Genomic DNA, 20,778 nt, shown 5'->3' with positions numbered 1-20,778 from the left:
TATCGTGCAGCACGACTGTGTTCAACATTGATAATAATCAGAAATATTTCTTGAGCAGCATATTAGAATGATTTCTGAAGATCACGTGACTGGTAGTGTATTGATATGTAGTCGAACTTGTCAGTAATGCTGCTTAATAATTTTTTAAAACATAGTTGCATTACGTGCAGAAACAGCAGTGGCGTCTCATGTCTGTTTAATTTCTGTTATCAGGTGGACTGGCTGACGGAGAAGATGAGGGAGGCGAACTTCACCGTGTCGTCGATGCATGGAGACATGCCACAGAAAGAGCGAGAGTCCATCATGAAGGAGTTCAGATCTGGAGCCAGGTAAACTCTCACAGATCCACCGCATGAAGGAAAACCCACCCTATCTATTTTCTCAATGCTAATGTTAATGTAGTGCTCATAAGCTCCGCCCCTCGAGCTCAAACTCATCTGCATGCACTTGAGAGCCACGCCCACATCTCAACATCCAATCAACTCCCGATGCACAGAACTATTCCCCACCCTACATTTGTTTTTTTTACTCTGATATACATTACAATGCTCAATAAAAGGTCTTCTGCCACTTCTGTTTCATCACCACTTTTAATCAGTCTGCACTGGAGGCAAAAACATGTGACTAAGAAGTGTTTGTGGTCTTGTGTAGTCGAGTGCTGATCTCCACAGACGTCTGGGCCAGAGGTCTGGATGTGCCTCAGGTCTCTCTCATCATTAACTACGATCTCCCCAACAACAGAGAGCTGTACATCCACAGGTACAACACACAAACCGCAGTCACACACTGAAGAAGAAAACCAAAAATCGGGTTTTAATGAGATTTTTAACCACTGTTGTATCTTGCGTCTGTGTGTTTTTTAACCCTTTAGACTGATACACATCTAGGCCAGTTTTAATTCTAATAAATTGAAACCGTAATAAATTGTTGCTTGAAATACACATTAACTGAAAACATTTTTAAAACAAAATTAAACCCGTTTTATTTCAGCTCATTGTCAAGGCAACATTTTTCATTTAAATTTAGTTTGTTTACATACTAAAATGTAAAAAATGAAATAAAAATGATTAACCTGTATAGACGTTAAAAATACTAATTAAAAATAAGTTTAAATACTTAAACTTAAATTAAAATGTTGTTATAAAAATTATAATGATGCGAGTTGGATGTCAGTTGTTGTTTTTCACTACTACTGTATAAGTAATAAATAAAATAAATTTTTTTAATACGTTGATCTTGCCATGGAAATATCCACAGATGCCAGTATACAAAAACAAATAAATTAAAATGGAAAATATAAAAATGAATTAAAATTTTACTTCACTATATTATAATTAAATCCTAATCGAATCATGACAAACTATATCTCGTTGGAAAGGTCTAAGACTCCTAAATAGATATTTTACCAGATTTTTGTTAAAAATTATGTAGGAAAAGTAATAGATTAATTTGACGAGTGCACCTCAAAAATCTGACCTTTGTCACAGTCTTCTTCATTGCCTTTTTCTCGATCACACTTCAGAAATTATATATCAGTTGAAAACTTAAAATCTCAAACTTAAATTCATCCTTTGAAAACCATTTTAAAATCAGACATTGCGTTACCATGAAAAGGGTACATTACAAGATTAATTTTCACTTATAGTGCACTTTCACGGCTATGTTCAAAAATGTGAGTGACAGTTAAAGGGTTAAACTCTTAATACAAACTATTGACACTAAAATAACCCTTTCGGTCAGGTTTGATCGAATATCCCTGAAATCAGATGTAGACGTGTGAATGTGAACGATGTTGTTTCTCTCGTCAGGATTGGTCGATCGGGTCGTTACGGCAGGAAAGGTGTGGCCATCAACTTCGTGAAGAACGACGACATCCGTATCCTGCGTGATATTGAGCAGTACTATTCCACACAGGTCGATGAGATGCCCATGAACGGTGAGCAGGAACACAGACAGACACATCTATCTCAGCGGGGTCCAAAGTCCGGCCCGTAGACCAATCTTTAACAGCCTGCAGCTTGTCTATTGAATAATATGTGAGCCTGCAGCACAAAAGCAGTGTTAAGTCGCTGGGGGATATTTGTAGCAATAGCCAACAATACATTGTATGGGTCACAATTATACATTTCTCTTTTATGCCAAAAATCATTAGGATATTAAGTAAAGATCATGTTCCATGAAGATATTTAGTAAATCTCCTACTGTAAATATATCTAAACTTAATTGTTGATCAGTAATATGCATTGCTAAGAACTTCATTTGAACAACTTTAAAGGCGATTTTTTTCAGATTCCAGATTTTCAAATAGTTGCATCTCAGCCAAATATTGTGCTATCCTAACAAACCATACATCAATGGTGATGTATAAAGGTCGTTTCACACTGAGCGCCATGCGAAAAAGTGAGGCGAATCGCCGGCGAACGTTGCTTTCACACGAATTGTGAAACGATTGATCGCCTTCTGCTAATTCACGCCTGCACGCTAGGTGGCGCCGATTGCATCTTTCCTCCGATATGTGTCTCGTATATGGATTTAACATCGTCCGCTGCTCAATATACAGCATTAAATTAAGATAAATAAAGTCTGGTTCTACGCCAGGAACACAAACTATCCATAATGCTTACAAGAAAACATCTTAAAATACATACAGAAGTAGCATCAAGCCACATTTGAAAATTTGTGTATGTAAATTATTAATGTTTTTGCTTAAAACCCATTTTAAACCAACATCATCGAGTGTTTGTAGTAACTTCCGATTGTGATCTATAGTTGATTTTGATTCTATAATAGGCAGACAAGCACTCTTTGTATGTTTAATAACGTGATATTCAGGACAAGCAGCACTCGTGTGATATCGCTTATCATACGATATAAATAGGAGACAAAACTCATACAGGGGCATTTTTTGCACCAATAGACCATTTCAGAGTAGACGTCAGTTACGCGACTTGCAGCTGCGCGCGCATAGTGGGTGCAGAAAAACACTGGGAACAAGTGGAGATAAACGGGTAAAATCCATGGAATAAAAGAAAAAAATATTTTGTGCCTTTTGATGTCAAGATCTGAATGCAAATAATTTATATAGAATACTGTCGTCATTTGAAGCTAAACGCAGACGTTTAAATGGACATACTATGGATGTAAACTGTTATGATTACTCTACTTTTAAAGCATAAATTGGATTTAAACAATAGGTCTACATAATATTCACATATGCTGTTCATAGGGGACGTATTGTATTAGCCCTACAGTTACAGCATGAAATATTATTTAAACCTTACTATTAACATTTTTACATATTTATTTATTTTCTCACAATTCTGACTTTTTTTCTCTCGCAAATGCAAGTTTATATCTCCTAATTCGGACTTTATAACTCGACTTAACTCAAAAATAGCGAGTTTTCTGCCTCCAGATAGGCTCCGCCCACAAAAACCGTCATCCCTGTTTGGGATCTGTAAGATTATCGCACTCTATAACGTCAATTTCTTTGAATAACAATACTTATCTCTGGGTGACAAGCTTTTGTAATATGCGGAGAACATTTTGAAAATGACATCTAATCAATACAATTTATAATCTTTTTAAACCTAACAATTTTGTGCCCTATCCGTGAAATTCTCTAGCCATAAAGACTATCTCTCCCGGGTTTTCTGCAACCATGGTGCGCGCGCATCCTGAATGTTTACAAACCTATAATTGGTCAATATCTTGAATTTTAGGGCATAACTGCACATGGAGTTGTTGCCCTGCATCATATTTGTCAGCAGTCACTGTATGAAATGTAAGATGATGTACAGGTCTGGAGGCGGGGCCAGTGCATTAACAATGTTAAAATATTTGAATTGCATTATTTTTTCATAACTAATTAAGTTAATGCGTTAAAGTGACAGCCCTTATATATGTGTGTATACACACACGCACACACACGGAGAAGCATCCGGTCCCCTGGTTTGTCCACATCTTCGAATCTGGCTGCCATGTCGTCTGTTCAGCTTGTATTGAAATATAAAGGCGTTTGATTTCCCGAGACAGTGTTTCAGATGCTCATCCAGTTTTTTTGACTCTCTCAAACTCTTGTTTTTCAGTGGCCGACCTGATCTGATCCGAGTGCTGAAAACATCCAAGAACAGTTTTGCTTTCATCTGGATTTCTATTTCCCGTTTCTTCTGATTCTTCTTTTTATTGACTCTTTTCACGTAGTTGTAGTGCTTAGATGTTGCGGTATGTTGTGTTCTTTTGTAAATAAAGAATCTGTGTCTCCATCTCTGATCTAATCTGTGTTTATTTGAATGATGATTTGTGATTAATACATCAACGCTTCTGATTGAACTGCAGCATTGGAGTGCACTGATTTCGCTTCGGTTTGCGTAATTCTAGATTACAGTTGAGTGTGTGAATGCTTTGTTAGAAAACTGCTACATGCATTTAATTCTCTGATTTACATGTTCATTTATGCATTTAGCAGATGCTTTTATCCAAAGCGACTTAGAAAAGCAGGTTGTCTAAAACGGTTCAGTTAGTAACTTTAATAACCTGAATTAACCGGTCTGTTCATGCATTCGTTTATTCAGTGGGAGGAAATCTTTCTAGTGTCTCAAGGTGAATGTTTGAGACACCCGCTGACCCTGTCGCTTCACAAATATGAGCCTGAATCAATCCAGGCTATGTCTTTCATTTGTGTTAATGGAGCCTTTTATGGCTTGTGTGTGCTTCTCAATCCTCTTAGCAGGTTATTTCCAGCTGATGGCAGATTGCATTCACTGAGTGATACAGACGGAGCTGGACCTGGTGTTAGATTGACCTCAACATCCACACTTAGACCTCTGCAAGCTCGTTTCTACCACAGAATATATATATATACTTTTTACAGGGTTCCTATGGGGTTTGAAAGCCCAATTTTAAACACTTTTTACAGTACCAGTATCTTTTTATAGACCCTTGAACTTGGCCAATTTTGTCATCAGCCCATTTTGTCTTGTTTCTGCGCCGCCACAGAAGATGTTACATTGGACATTACGTCTTGATAGGTAATACAATAAGAAAAGCCAAATTTTGAGCAAGTGCATCTCTTAATTCATGTGCATCCATGCTCTCATTTTATACAAAGTGATGCACAAAGGATATTGGTTATATAAAACTAGAAATCGCAATGCATAAGCATGCAAAAAATTCCAGTGCGCATGTGAATAGTTTCTTGTGTGCATGTAAAAGTCTATTTATTTATTTTTGTTTTAGGGACTCTAGGTTGTCACTTTGAGAAACTCAATAAAAAAAAACCTGAGAAAATAAAAATCTTTACAGATGACTGTACTGTATACCAAATATAAAGCTGAAAGTAATGCTCTGAACAATTAGTTAAATATTGTCTGAAAATCTGCCGAGAGGTTTGGACATTTGATTATGGAATTTTAAAATGGAAAATGGGTAGGAACCTTGTTTTTATCTCAATTCAGACTTTTTTCAGAATTGTGAGTTTGTCATGCAGCCTTTTTCTTCAACTTCTGAGTTGCATGTCACAATTTTTAGGAATTTATTTATTCATCTATTTAATTTTGTTCCTTAGAGTTCTGAGTTTACATCTTGACATTTTTATTTAATTAAATTTATTTATTTTTGGGTTGGGTGGCGTTGTGCATCTCACAATTTTTATAATTTTTCCCTCAAAATTCGGAGATTTTTTTTTCTCCTGTAATTCCGAGTGTACAGTACATTCAGTGGTTACTTGCAATTCTGTTTTTTGTTTCCAAATGTTTATTCCGGTACTGTATATGAGTGTATATGTGACGGCAACAGAACAGTTTCCGTGTTATTTTCTGCTGGTCTCAGCTCGGTTTGAGGTTTATACAGCAAGTGCAGAGCTGCTTTATGTACACAGGTAACTGCTTTCCCAAATAACGTTAATTTAATAGGCTGAAATGTGAGGTTTATCATTTTATAAAACATTTGATTTTGTCAAAACTTGTATTATTTGAACTGTTCTTTTTTCATTTGTGATTTTTCCAGTTGAGGGTGTTGTCACAGACACTGGTGTTAATCCGCTGCTCTGTAGTTTGCAGGTATGATATTTCCATTATTGTTTTTCTTTATGGTTTGGACAAAACCTTTGATAAATCTCATAATGTTTGTAACGGTTCATCCCACATCCAGTTACAACAAACCCTTTAAACCTGTAAAACCTGACATATTGGAAAAATGTAATATTTTTTTAAATGGAACCGTTAATTGAAACCGTAAAAAATCTAAAACAAAAAAAGAAAAGTTTGCATGTGTGTTTTTGTTGAGCATCATATTTGCTCATCATGCTTTTACGGCTCATATATTCTGATATTGTGAGAATATGAAGGAAAAACTGAGCAGAAATATGACTTGGGTGCAGATGCTGATATTTCTGATGAAATTCTGCTGCTTGTAAATCAATGAGATCTTTATAACAGTGCAGCAGATACTGACATAAAATGCTCTAAATATCAGTCGTCTCTATATCTGCAGTAATGTGTCTCAGTGAGATGAGAGTGAAATGCTCCAAACATATAATGCAGTGATTGAGAGCTGAAGAAATAAAGGCTCCTCAGAAGATGTGAGATGTTCTGGAGGCTTGTGAAGATCATTCCTCCGCTGAGGAACAGTGAAAGTAAAGCTTCTGGAAACAAACGCTCCTCAAAAGATCCTGAGGATCAGATTTGAGACTCTAAAACATGATTGATGGAGAATCAAGTAAAGCTGAGCTGCTTCAGTCCAGTAAGTGTTCATCTGGAGATATTACTGACGTTATTCTGACGCTTACTTGATCAAAACCAGTCAAGATTTGACACGAGAAGCTCCAGCTGAAGCTGAACGCTTGTACAATTACACTAAAAGAGCTTTTACTGGATAAAGCACTCTTAACTATCAATCCGAGATAGAAGACATGAGGAGATTGAGTGCAACACTAAGGTTAAATGAAGGTTAGTTTAAAGGTTTTGTTGCAACTGGCTGCAGGTTTTTTAATCTTAATTTGGCTGAAGTCCCAGAATCAAGTGTTTTCCAGGAACCCGCTGATGCTGCAGTTCATCATAACTTCATGTTTGCAGACATCAGCGTTGGGACCAGCAGCCAAAAGATGATGATCAGGCCGTGAGGAGAGGTCTGTTTGATAAATGAGTCTCTTTCTCGCTGACAGACACACGCTGATGCTCAATGCATTACTCTTATTTCACACAGACGTCCTTTTACTGAGCACATGTTGTACAAGCTGTTATTTTTGCACATTTTGGCTCTCTTTATGTGCACATCACACAGCAGCTTCTTTATTTAAGATGCTGTCCTAGACGTCATTTCAGATTAACAACCCAAAAGACATGCTTTCACGAGTGTCGGACATTAATTAATTACAGTCCGGTTAGTTCTGCCACGGGAATAAAAATAAAAAAGGTAATTGTGTGTCTATCTCACAGTTCAGATATAAACTTGCAATTCTGAAAATAAGAGTCAGAATTGTGAGATATAAACTCAAAATTATGAGAAAAAAACTTTGGAAAGAAATTCAGGTAGTTGCAATTACTTTTTAAAAATGTTTATTCTGTTGTGGAAAAAATTGTTAGGAGAAAAAAACTTAAAATTGTGACAAGAAACATCAGAATTGTGAGTTTAAAAGCACAATTATGAGTGAAAAAAGTCACTTTTTTTATTTTTTATTCTGTGGTGGAAACAAAACCGAATTGTGAGATATAAACTTGCAATAGCAAGAAAAAAAAGGCAGAATTGTGAGATATAAAAGCACAATTACGAGAGAAATGTCACAATTACCTTTTTTATTTAAAGTTTTATGTTTTGTATTTTTAAAAACAGAATTGAAAAAAGGCAGAATTGTGGCAAAGAAAAAAAACAATTGCAAGATGTGAACTCTGAGGAAAAATAGTCAGAATTCTGAATTTATGTCTCGCAATTATGATTTTTTTTGTTTCTCAGAATTCACAATTTATATCTTGCAATTCTGAGAAAACAAGTCTGAATTATGAACTAAAAAGCTGTAGTTATTCTGTTGTGGAAAAAATTGTTAGGAGAAAAAAACTTAAAATTGTGACAAGAAACATCAGAATTGTGAGTTTAAAAGCACAATTATGAGTGAAAAAAGTCACTTTTTTTATTTTTTATTCTGTGGTGGAAACAAAACCGAATTGTGAGATATAAACTTGCAATAGCAAGAAAAAAAAGGCAGAATTGTGAGATATAAAAGCACAATTACGAGAGAAATGTCACAATTACCTTTTTTATTTAAAGTTTTATGTTTTGTATTTTTAAAAACAGAATTGAAAAAAGGCCGAATTGTGGCAAAGAAAAAAAAACAATTGCAAGATGTGAACTCTGAGGAAAAATAGTCAGAATTCTGAATTTATGTCTCGCAATTATGATTTTTTTGTTTCTCAGAATTCACAATTTATATCTTGCAATTCTGAGAAAACAAGTCTGAATTATGAACTAAAAAGCTGTAGTTACTAAAAAAATTATTCTGTGCTAGAAACAAACAAAAAAAGCTGAATTGTGAGATATAAACTTTCTAAAATTCTGTTTCAGAAAAATAAGAAAACTGCGAGATGTAAACTCCGAATTCTCAGGGGGAAAAGTCAATTGTGGGGGAAAAAAATAATTCTAAATTTATATCTCATGATTATGACTCGCTCTCAGATTTTAGTTTTTTTATAATTAAGCTGTTAAAAAGTAAAAAAATTCTACTGAATACAAGACGACTTCACCGCACAAATGATTGTAAAAGCATAAATGCTACAAAATGCATCATATTTTGTGAGAAAGTGTGATGTTGGAGTGAAGCACGCTGTTCTCTCTTGGATCCCGCAGGTGAACGTTTCATTCAATACTTGGTCTTATTTGTGAACAGTTCATGGAAATGCTCAAAAAACATTTAGGCCTCAATTTAAGATTTACATATTTGAATTGCATGTAAAATTTCCATGCATTTGGATGCACAGTTTTCACATAAAACTAATAATAACTTGGTGTGATGCATATTTGTCAGTCATACGTAAGTCCACAGCTAGCCATATTTGAATCATGTTTTTAAACTGAATAAATGCCATTGTTTTCACAATAAACAGATTTGTATGAATGCATTTTGAAAACAGGATTATTTAAATAAAATTAAATAGATGCAAATAGTTAATAATAAATTATGCATGTTTTTTTTTAATGCAGAAATCTGACCGTTTCATTTATGTATGGCTGATAAATGTGGCCCTGCAGCACAAAAGCAGTGTTAAGTCGCTGGGGGATATTTGTAGCAATAGCCAACAATACATTGTATGAGTCACAATTATACATTTCTCTTTTATGCCAAAAATCATTAGGATATTAAGTAAAGATCATGTTCCATGAAGATATTTAGTAAATGTCCTACCGTAAATATATCAAAACTTAATGTTTGATTAGTAATATGCATTGCTAAGAACTTCATCTGAACAACTTTAAAGATGATTTTCTCAATATTTAGATTTTTTTGCACCCTCAGATTCCAGATTTATTAATAGTTGTATCTCAGCCACATATTGATCCATACATCAATGAAAATATTATTTATTCAGCTTTCAGATCATGCATTACCCTTATGACTGCTTTTGTGCTCCAGGGTCACAAATATGTATTGCATAATTTTTGCAAATTTGGTTAAAACTATCCATACTTACATATTCTTACATCTGTTACGTATACTAACATCTATACTTGACCCTCTAACGCTAGCACTCTATTCTATTTCTATTCTATCTACTCGTTTTCTTTTATTTATTTATAAAAAAACAAACACTTGATCCTTTAACACTTGCACTCTTTACAATACTTGCTTTCTTCTTATTTAAAATAGAGCCTCACACACTAGTATTCTCTATTCTTTTTTAGAAGATTTAGAGAGCATTCAAAAGTAAAGTTCCCGTAACGTTTGCAAGATGATCAAATGGAATGTTACCTAGACATTGAACAAGTTTTGAACATTGATTCAGAAATCATGTTTTTGTATCTTTACGGGAAATTCTCCTCCTGTTGTGAACAAACGACATTAACCAATGTGTAAACAAATGAGGTCTAATTTAGGCTTTATGAACTTCTGTTATTTGATGCTTTTGAAAAGACATTTCTCTTTCCATTCGTGCTGCTTTAGTGTGTGCACTCAGTTATTTAATTTTGCAATCGAGGCCAACTTGTTATAAAATATGAACTATAAACACTGGCACACTTCGAAATCTTGCCGGATAGAAGTCATATAGGTCCCTTTTTGCCATATAGGTCTATATATGTCTATATATTAGTCCAATATTTTGTGACTTAAATGTACAGGACTTCTGGTGTCATTTGCATCTGATTATTTTACAAAAACATTTTGTTATGCTGCTTAATATTGCAAACTGGCTATTTGTTATCATATTATTTAAATGTATTGTAGTAATTATAAACACTGCTTTGTTGCCCAATAGTTTGCTGTGCTTGTTATTCTTGTAGTTATTCGCTAATGAATCAGAAGTCTGGCACATTTACAGAAAACAGCTCATGCACTGCAAAATAAAGGTGGATTAAATGTGACCCTGCAGCACAAAAGCAGTGTTGAGTCGCTGGGGGATATTTGTAGCAATAGCCAACAATACATTGTATGGGTCACAATTATACATTTCTCTTTTATGCCAAAAATCATTAGGATATTAAGATCATGTTCCATGAAGATATTTAGTAAATGTCCTACCGTAAATATATCAAAACTTAATTTTTGATTAGTAATATGCATTGCTAAGAACTTCATTTGAACAACTTTAAAGATGATTTTCTCAATATTTAGATTTTTTTGCACCCTCAGATTCCAGATTTTAAGATTTTGTCCTATCCTAACAAACCATACATCAATGGAAAGATTATTTATTCAGCTTTCAGATGATGCATACATCTCAAATGGACGCTTATGACTGGTTTTGTGCTCCAGGGTCACAGGAGGCGCGTGCATATTAAAGGCTGCATCTTTTGTTTGCATTTCATTAAACCAATCAATCAATGCAGAATCTGACCTGTAATGATTGGGCCTGCTTATATAAACCAGATCAACAGAAGAAACACAGCTGAAAATAAGAATCATGAAGACTTTTTTACTTGCATTTGCACACGAGAATAAAATAGTTCACATAAAATGGAAACGTCATTCACACACACTCATGTGGTTTCAAACCCTAATGATAAACACTGCTTTGTTGCCCAATAGTTTGCTGTGCTTGTTATTCTTGTAGTTATTCGCTAATGAATCAGAAGTCTGGCACATTTACAGAAAACAGCTCATGCACTGCAAAATAAAGGTGGATTAAATGTGACCCTGCAGCACAAAAGCAGTGTTGAGTCGCTGGGGGATATTTGTAGCAATAGCCAACAATACATTGTATGGGTCACAATTATACATTTCTCTTTTATGCCAAAAATCATTAGGATATTAAGATCATGTTCCATGAAGATATTTAGTAAATGTCCTACCGTAAATATATCAAAACTTAATTTTTGATTAGTAATATGCATTGCTAAGAACTTCATTTGAACAACTTTAAAGATGATTTTCTCAATATTTAGATTTTTTTGCACCCTCAGATTCCAGATTTTCAGATTTTGTCCTATCCTAACAAACCATACATCAATGGAAAGATTATTTATTCAGCTTTCAGATGATGCATAAATCTCAAATGGACGCTTATGACTGGTTTTGTGCTCCAGGGTCACAGGAGGCGCGTGCATATTAAAGGCTGCATCTTTTGTTTGCATTTCATTAAACCAATCAATCAATGCAGAATCTGACCTGTAATGATTGGGCCTGCTTATATAAACCAGATCAACAGAAGAAACACAGCTGAAAATAAGAATCATGAAGACTTTTTACTTGCATTTGCACACGAGAATAAAATAGTAAACATAAAATGGAAACGTCATTCACACACACTCATGTGGTTTCAAACCCTAATGATGTTATTTTATTATGAGTTTAGCTGAACTCTTTCTATTTTTAAAAGGTACTGGAATCATAAAAACCAGCAACCATTTAAAACGTGAATAAATAAACCCTCATTGTTTTTTTGGACTATAACTGCAACACAAACGACTGAAAACTATACATTATACATCTTCATTCAGAGCGACAAAAAACTAAGACATGAATTTAAGCTTGATGAGAGGCTAGTCTTTTAACTGTTGATCTAGCAACTGTATACAAAAAAAATAAGATAAAAAAATAAAAAAATAATTACTATTAGTATTTTATTATTATTATCATCAAAATAAATAAATATGCATTATGTATATGTAGTTCTTAGAAGAGATAAGATATAAAACAAATATATTATTACTAGTAGTAAAAAAAAAAGACTAAAGAAATGAATGCAATAAAAGTACTTATATAATGGAGAAAAGTATAAAGAAAAAAAAAATTATTTTAGTTGTTAGTGTTGCAGTTCCCAGCATGTATAATATGGTTTCATTAATCGCATGTGTTTTAAACTGATCCTGCAGCACCACCTGGTGGCCAACCCGAATACTGCAACAGCATCTGTGCCCTTCACATGCGGCTCTCAGACTGCGAACCGAATCTTTTCCAAGCTTTGAATCAATTGAACCACTTGCTTTGCAAAATGATTCAGTTTCGAAGCGCTCATGACACCTGCTGCTCAAAACTGTGTGAATGCAACAAAACCTTGCCTAAGACGTGCATAAAAACACATTTTACCAATTGCAAATGTTTATTGAAAGTATTATATATTAGATGCAATTAAATGATCATCTACTACCAAATATGAAGTGTCTGTACATTAGTTTCCAGGGGTTTTGTTCGTGTTATGGAGAGCTTGTCTAAACAGGCCAATAAGAGACAATTGGTTGCTACTCTTCATCTTAAATACTCAAATGTCTCATTAAAATATCTACAAATTAAAAAAACCGATCCGAGATTGAAATTTCGAAACGACGCTCCGAGTCACTGGTCCGAAACAAACGATTCGCAAAAGATTCGAAGCTTCACGAAGCAGTGCTTCTATTAATACGGACTGTGCTTGCATCTTATAGTAGATCACTGACCATTCAAAAATGGGGAAAGAACACATCATGTTTTTTCTCCAAAGTTTGCACGCCTGTAACTCAAGAAGTATTATTTCTTAATTATAACCAACATTTGGTTTTTGACCACTGAAAATGTAACAATTTACTCCTGGAGCCATATTGAGATTCCAGTATCTCTGAACCTGAACCATACAGGGCCTTAAAAATTAAGATGCCAAAAGAAAAGTTTGTTAAGATGCTAAATCTAAAAGTGCATTAAGATATCTTTAATACTTCTTGAGTTACAGGCATGCAAACTTTGGAGAAAAAACATGAAAAGTGCTCTTTCCCCATTTTGAACGGTCACCATTGGCACATAATGCAACAAATATAGCTAAAGTCAACAGATTTTACTAACAGACCTACCAATCTCTGTGTAAAAGTAACATTATGATGCTGCCATCTTTCTGAAGTCATTTTATCCTGCTGTAATTTGGCTCTGAATCTCGGGGGGAAATTGCCATTTTGACCCCCTTCTTCAAAACAGTGCATTACTCAGTAAATATACATCTGTGACATTTAATATTTTGCATTTCATCACTATACATGTTTATTTTTCTTCAGAAAAAATATTAGCAAAATCAAAAAATGTGAGCCGGGGACCTCTGGTTGATTTGACATTCAATGACCCACTATTAAAATCGGCTAATTTTAATAACGGGTCATTCCGTGTCAACTCAACCAGAGGTCCCCGGCTTCAATTTTTGATTTTAAATCATTAAATATAATTTACAAACATATTACACTCACAAATTAAGTGCATTGATTAAGAGTTAAGTGCATGAAGAAAATGCCTCTTCACCATTAACCAGAGTTTACCATCAGCGCAGGAACCTGTAAACAGAAGAAAACTCACAAACACAAAACCCAAACGCATATGAAATACAACATATTCTTTTATTATTGTATTATATTGATAAATGTCCATCTGAGGAAAAAAAAAAAAGAGAATACAACGAGAAATCAAGAATAAACAGTAATATCCATAATAAAATATGTACAAGAGGAGTATAGCATTTATTAACAGGATCTTTCCAAACTCTCTCTATACAACCACCAAAGGGTTAAAAGTCCCGTCATGACGTCATCGTCCGATCGTCCAATCAAATCGCGTCATCGTTCCCTTCGAATACTCTGATGTTTCCAGTAAGCACGTCAATCGATCAGTAACCAAATAATCAAATCGCGTTGATCAATAGCACTTTAGTATCTTCAGTAGCTGAGCCAGCTGTACAGTTTCCATCTCTGACCAGCAGGTGGCGCAAACTAAACTCTCCCGCACGACTAGTTAATCTTCACGGTTAGCTTCGCAGGTTAATATACACTGTATTCTGGTTCATAAATAGATTGTTGTTCAATACTTTAAAACTATACATATTGAGATTCTTTCTTATATACCTAAAATTAATACGCACCAAAATTAACAAAATCAGAAAATATATTTACTAGTACGAAAACTTGGTCGCGCACGCACGCGGTTCCCTAGCAACGTCGCAAACCAGCGCTCTGTGCACGGGCTTAACGTCAAACACGCCTCGGAGTTTTAAAGGAATAGAATGCAAAAATGAAAAAAAAATAACTATTTTATCACCGTCATGTCGATAAATGTGAGGCAGCTTCTGTTTTTCACACCTTAAAATGTAAAAGAGCAGCTCAGACGTTCATCGTTTTGTTTGTATGGAAGGCCGTTTTCGCAATTGGATAAAAAAATTAAAAAGGTAATTTCCATTTTTTCTCACAATTCAGATGTAAACGTGCGATTCTGGGATTACGAGTCTAAATTGTGAAAAAACCTCAGAATTGCGATATAAACTCAATTCTTAGAAAAAAATGAGAATTGCGAGACGTAAACTCTCAATTCAGACTTTTCTTCTCAGAATCGCGAGTTGCAATTCTGAGTTTAATATAAACTCATAATATATCATTCGCAAGTTTCCTCGCAATTCTAAGTTAACATCTCGCAATTCAGACTTTTTTTTTCTGAGAATTTTGAGTTTACATCTTGCAATTCTTTTAAATTTCCGCCATGGAATAAATTAAAAAAGGTAATGGCGACTTTTTATTATCATGCAATTCGGATATATACTTGTCAAAGTCAGAATTACAAGATATAAACTCTAAATTGCAAGAAATAAACTCATTATTCAAAATTTTCCTTGTATTGTGATGGTCATAATTATTATATTTTTTTGTGCCCATAGAATTTAAAAACATTTTTAAAAAGGCCATTGCGACTTTTTATCTTAAAAGATAAGATAAAAACTTTTTACATCTTGCAATTAAATTTTTTGTAACTTTTGACTCTAGTCACTAATTTTGACAATTCTAAAAGTCCAAATTATGAGATAAAAATCTGCATTTACGTTTTTAATAATTGTTTTTATTCTGTGCCTGAAAAAGATTGCGAGATGTAAACTGAAAATTCTTTTTTTTAATCGTGGCAGGGAAAAAAATTATTGTAAGATAAAAACTCATAATTCTGAGAAAAATAAGTAATTGCGAGTTTTCTTTATCCTGTGTCAGAAACAAGCTTCCATAGGTTTGCAGTGACATGAAGGTGAGTAAACAGTGCCAGATTTCATGTTTGTCTAAACTAGTCCTTTATCATCATTTGGTAGAGAAGCAAACTCGCGTCACTTTTCACAGACCTGAAGGAAACGCACAAACACTCCGCTCGTCTTGTAGTGCTCATGTCATCAGTTAAAGGCAAACGATTCCCGATAAAAGCAGAAAATCTCTACCCTAGCAGTTAAAAACACACACGCACACCCAGAGAGTTCAAGTAATCACAGACAAATTCAAATAAACCAGAAGAGCTTAAATAAAAAAACCTCAACCTGCAGGAAACTCAGGTTACGGTCTGTTTGCAACCTCGGTCACCCGTCACACAATGATAAAAAACACTAGTATCCGCTTCAAACTATTACATATAAAATAGATTTCAAATCTAATACACAAACCACCACCTGTGCAGGTAGAGAAGGTGAGGATGAGGGAGCGATACTGACGTCAGATGAAGGTGTTTATGCACGTAACGTAGCCGCTCGTCCCGTCCTGAAGCGAAATCCTAATGCATTTGGCATTACAGGCAAAACAAGTTAAAAAAAAAGGCAAAAAATAAATAAACATTACAACAGATTTCAGACAAATATAGACTTCCGAATCATTGTACTTTTGAGTACAGCTTGTCAAAAACTGCAACACATTCAAACTATTATAAGACTTCTGCGCATTATCACTTGACTGACTAAGTTCAACGAATATTCAGTAACGGCTCTAAATCTAAAATTTTGCCTCCATGTTTGTTGGTACATCACAATGTTGAGATGATTTCACAGAACAGGCGAGTTTTACTGGATCGACTGCAAAGCCTCAGGAGAAACGGCAGGTTTATGCGTAAAATAACAGCTTAAATATTTAACGCAGCACTGAATTGAGACGTACGTCCTGATGGTGAACGGCTTTGGAGTGTTTAGAGTTGACGCTTGAATCTCAAGAACATCATCCAGGACGTATTTCACCACAAAATCACAGAATTATAAAGAAGGTGAAGCCTGTTTCTAGACCTAATAGTTTAACATTCTGACTTTTTATAAACAATGCCCTCGATGCAAAAAAACAGGCTTTATTTTCTTAATTTTGGGGCGAAATGAGTCGGACGATGGTGGATTTATATTTCGACACAAATGTGTTGAAATTTAGTACGGCAAGTTATTTTTATGTTATGTTATGTACAATTTGAATTCACTGTCTGACAGACAAGAGAAGCATTAAATGTGAGTCTTTTAATTCAATGCATTTAATTTCACGTGTATCCCATCGAGATTTTGTGAGAAACCTGAATAATTTGACGCATTTGGTGAGTTCAAAACATCGACAGGGGTCATTTTCCCTCAATGGGAATCCGCGTTTCTCGAGACTGTTTGTAGCAAAAGGCACGTCGTTAAAAAGGAGCGAACGCAAGACGGGAAAACCAGAGAGGAGAACTAAAACCGCAGAAGTGTGGGAAGCACCCAACTTCCTGTGAGGCTGAACGGAGGAGGTCTGGAGGTTCCTCCGTGTTTGTTGACCTCCCCTCCAGCACCCAGGCCTGCCCGGATCATCAGAGCGAGTTCAGGCCTCACCGTGCATCAGTTTGCGGAAGCAGTTTTGGTCAAAGGTCGAAGGTCATACGAAGACTTTGGCGAGGGCGTCGGCTCCCGCGCTGCCGATGTAGCACTTGGTGGGGTGGAACGCCACGTCGTTGATGGACTCGTCGAACTTCTTCCTGTGAGCCGTGAACTCCTGGATGCACGTCTTGCTCTCCATGTTCCACAGACGCACCGAGCAGTCGTGACCTGAGACACAATCAACATCAGTTTAGTATTACTAAATAGACATTACAAGAAAAAGTAAAATATTTTGATTCAACAACACATAAATGGGCAGACATCAGGACATTTCTGGAATTTATTGCGATAATGCTATCAATGACGATAATTCAGAGAATCCTGTTTCTTTAGAGAAAAGTGTTATTTTTCCTATTTTTACCCAAAATAGGGTGTTGTTAGCATTACTGAGTACACACGTCATTGGTTTAATTCATACTGGAAGCCAGAGGGCGCTCTTGCGCAGAAACTCCACAGAAGTAATAGCACTGACCACGCTCCAGGAAATCCCTAATATGGACAAAGGCATCCAGTTATCGCTGAATAAAACGCACATCGGAGATTTTAACTGATGAAACTTGAAGACAATAAACATACGATTGCACAAAATATATGGTTTATCTGTGTTCTTCAAGCAATCTTGGGTATTTTTTATAAGGAAAGTATATTTATAATGCAATGCTAATTGACATAGCCTTTATCACTGTATATAACACTTATCATTCTGTAATATGAAACCACGTCTGGTCACAAAAATAAGTTATTTCAAACACTTGACTGTGCTGTTAAGTTAATTTGGAGAAAAAGCATGTCAATAAATGATATCTTTGTTGGACAACAGGTTTGTAAACAGGCTCATACACATGCAAAACTGTGCTACTGTAGTACATTTATTCAAGACTCAGACCGATTTTTTGTGCACTGTACAGCCCTAAACAAACCAGTTCCAGATTGTAGAAGGAGCTCTTCGTTTAGTGATAAACTCCTGCTCAATTTCACGTACCGGAAAATTATTACCGGTATATCGCAAACGATAAGATATTGGCCATCCCTAATGGGCATTAATGTTTTTGAATGAATATTGAAATATGAACTGCTTGTATGTGGCGTCAAGTCACTGTGATAATGAGTGAGTCATTGAGTGACTCATTCAACTGATTTGTTCAGACGGCTGATTCATTCAGAAATGACTGCATTTATGAATGAGTCACTGAATCATTGACTCACTCAATTCTTCAAACAGCTGATCCATAAGCCAGTGATTGTCTTTATGTATGAGTCATTGAATCAACACCTCACCCAATCCGTTCAAAAACGTAGATTCGTTCAGAAACGAAGCAAGTGACTACAGTTATGAATGAGTCACTGAAACATTGACTCACTCAATTTGTTCAAAAGGCTGATTTATTCAGAACTGAAGCCAGTGACTGTCTGTGTCATTGAATCACTGAATAACCCAATTCGTTCAAAACGTAGATTCGTTCAGAAACTAAGTGACTGCTGTTATAAAAGAGTCACTGAATAACTGACTCACTCGATTTGTTCAAAACGTAGATTCATACAGAAACAAAGCAAGTGACAGCATTTATGAATGAGTCACTGAATCATTGACTCACTCGATTCATTCAAAAACAAGGATTCATTCAGAAACAAAGCAAGTGACGGCATTTATGAATGAGTCACTGAATCATTGACTCACTCGATTCATTCAAAAACAAGGATTCATTCAGAAACAAAGCAAGTGACGGCATTTATGAATGAGTCACTGAATCATTGACTCACTCGATTCATTCAAAAACAAGGATTCATTCAGAAACAAAGCAAGTGACGGCATTTATGAATGAGTCACTGAATCATTGACTCACTCGATTCATTCAAAAACAAGGATTCATTCAGAAACAAAGCAAGTGACGGCATTTATGAATGAGTCACTGAATCATTGACTCACTCGATTCATTCAAAAACAAGGATTCATTCAGAAACAAAGCAAGTGACGGCATTTATGAATGAGTCACTGAATCATTGACTCACTCGATTCATTCAAAAACAAGGATTCATTCAGAAACAAAGCAAGTGACGGCATTTATGAATGAGTCACTGAATCATTGACTCACTCGATTCATTCAAAAACAAGGATTCATTCAGAAACAAAGCAAGTGACGGCATTTATGAATGAGTCACTGAATCATTGACTCACTCGATTCATTCAAAAACAAGGATTCATTCAGAAACAAAGCAAGTGACGGCATTTATGAATGAGTCACTGAATCATTGACTCACTCGATTCATTCAAAAACAAGGATTCATTCAGAAACAAAGCAAGTGACGGCATTTATGAATGAGTCACTGAATCATTGACTCACTCGATTCATTCAAAAACAAGGATTCATTCAGAAACAAAGCAAGTGACGGCATTTATGAATGAGTCACTGAATCATTGACTCACTCGATTCATTCAAAAACAAGGATTCATTCAGAAACAAAGCAAGTGACGGCATTTATGAATGAGTCACTGAATCATTGACTCACTCGATTCATTCAAAAACAAGGATTCATTCAGAAACAAAGCAAGTGACGGCATTTATGAATGAGTCACTGAATCATTGACTCACTCGATTCATTCAAAAACAAGGATTCATTCAGAAACAAAGCAAGTGACGGCATTTATGAATGAGTCACTGAATCATTGACTCACTCGATTCATTCAAAAACAAGGATTCATTCAGAAACAAAGCAAGTGACGGCATTTATGAATGTGTCACTGAATCTCTGACTTGATTGATTAAAAAACATGGGGTGGCTATGTTAAATGCATTAATCATTTTAACACATTATTTTTTTCATAATTGATCACATCAAATTAACACAATAAATGAACACAGCCCTACTTATTATAATAAAAATACCGAAAATGCAAGAAAATCACCAGGTTTTCCATCAAGTTGTGACGTCAAACATGCACACATCAAAAACTGAACAATCTAGGTCTTATATGCAAAGCAAAATCAGAGTAACAGGCCAAACTGATGTCTTTGGAGTTTTATTTGACCCGTTTATGACCTTTACATGATAAAAGAACACCAATACAAATGTTTGCATGACTTGACATGTTCTGGAGTACTTACTACCAGACATCAGATAGAGACCGTTGGGATCCACCGCAAGACTGGTGACAGCATCCAGATGAGCGACCATAGAGTGAATCAACTTGCCTGAGAAAAAACAGCAACATATATGAATATATACATAAAAAATAACATAAAAATCAAAATAATCAAAATAACAATAACTTTCCAAGAATAAGAATATATATATATATATATATAATATATATATATGATTTCTAAAAAAGTAATGTTGTAAGCAGGGTTTAAAAAAAATTAAAGCGTTCACTCGGAGCAGAATCGGTATTTTAACGTTTCTGCTAATGCGTTCCTCTGTATTATTGCCGTTCTGAAACCGGTTTTTCTTTACGCTGGTATCTTGCGTTTAGTCATCATATCCAATACAGCATCATCTTTTCTAACAA

The 20,778-nt window shown here is 35.1% G+C and overlaps 2 protein-coding genes across 2 annotated transcripts in view; one reads left to right on the top strand and one right to left on the bottom strand.

The window, feature by feature from the left end:
- eif4a3 (eukaryotic translation initiation factor 4A3) overlaps positions 1-4,265 on the top strand; it is a 12,287-nt gene extending 8,022 nt beyond the window's left edge. Inside the window, exons 9-12 of the mRNA XM_016249898.1 lie at positions 214-329; positions 652-759; positions 1,809-1,936; positions 4,089-4,265. Of these exons, the coding sequence (XP_016105384.1) occupies positions 214-329; positions 652-759; positions 1,809-1,936; positions 4,089-4,105 (369 nt within the window). The 3' untranslated portion in view covers positions 4,106-4,265. The remainder of the gene's footprint in view (positions 1-213; positions 330-651; positions 760-1,808; positions 1,937-4,088) is intronic.
- An 11,279-nt stretch (positions 4,266-15,544) lies between these two features.
- LOC107564757 (striatin) overlaps positions 15,545-20,778 on the bottom strand; it is a 59,290-nt gene continuing 54,056 nt past the window's right edge. The window contains exons 16-17 of the mRNA XM_016249909.1: positions 20,375-20,461; positions 15,545-17,438 (exon numbers count right to left, since the gene is read on the bottom strand). Coding sequence (XP_016105395.1) covers positions 17,269-17,438; positions 20,375-20,461 — 257 coding nt within the window. The 3' untranslated portion in view covers positions 15,545-17,268. The remainder of the gene's footprint in view (positions 17,439-20,374; positions 20,462-20,778) is intronic.

Source organism: Sinocyclocheilus grahami, unplaced genomic scaffold (genome assembly GCF_001515645.1).
Source record: "Sinocyclocheilus grahami isolate Dianchi unplaced genomic scaffold, SAMN03320097.WGS_v1.1 scaffold959.1, whole genome shotgun sequence".
NCBI lineage: Eukaryota > Metazoa > Chordata > Actinopteri > Cypriniformes > Cyprinidae > Sinocyclocheilus > Sinocyclocheilus grahami.
The sequence above is the reverse complement of the archived record's forward strand: the minus strand, read 5'-3'. Positions and strand labels throughout refer to the sequence as shown.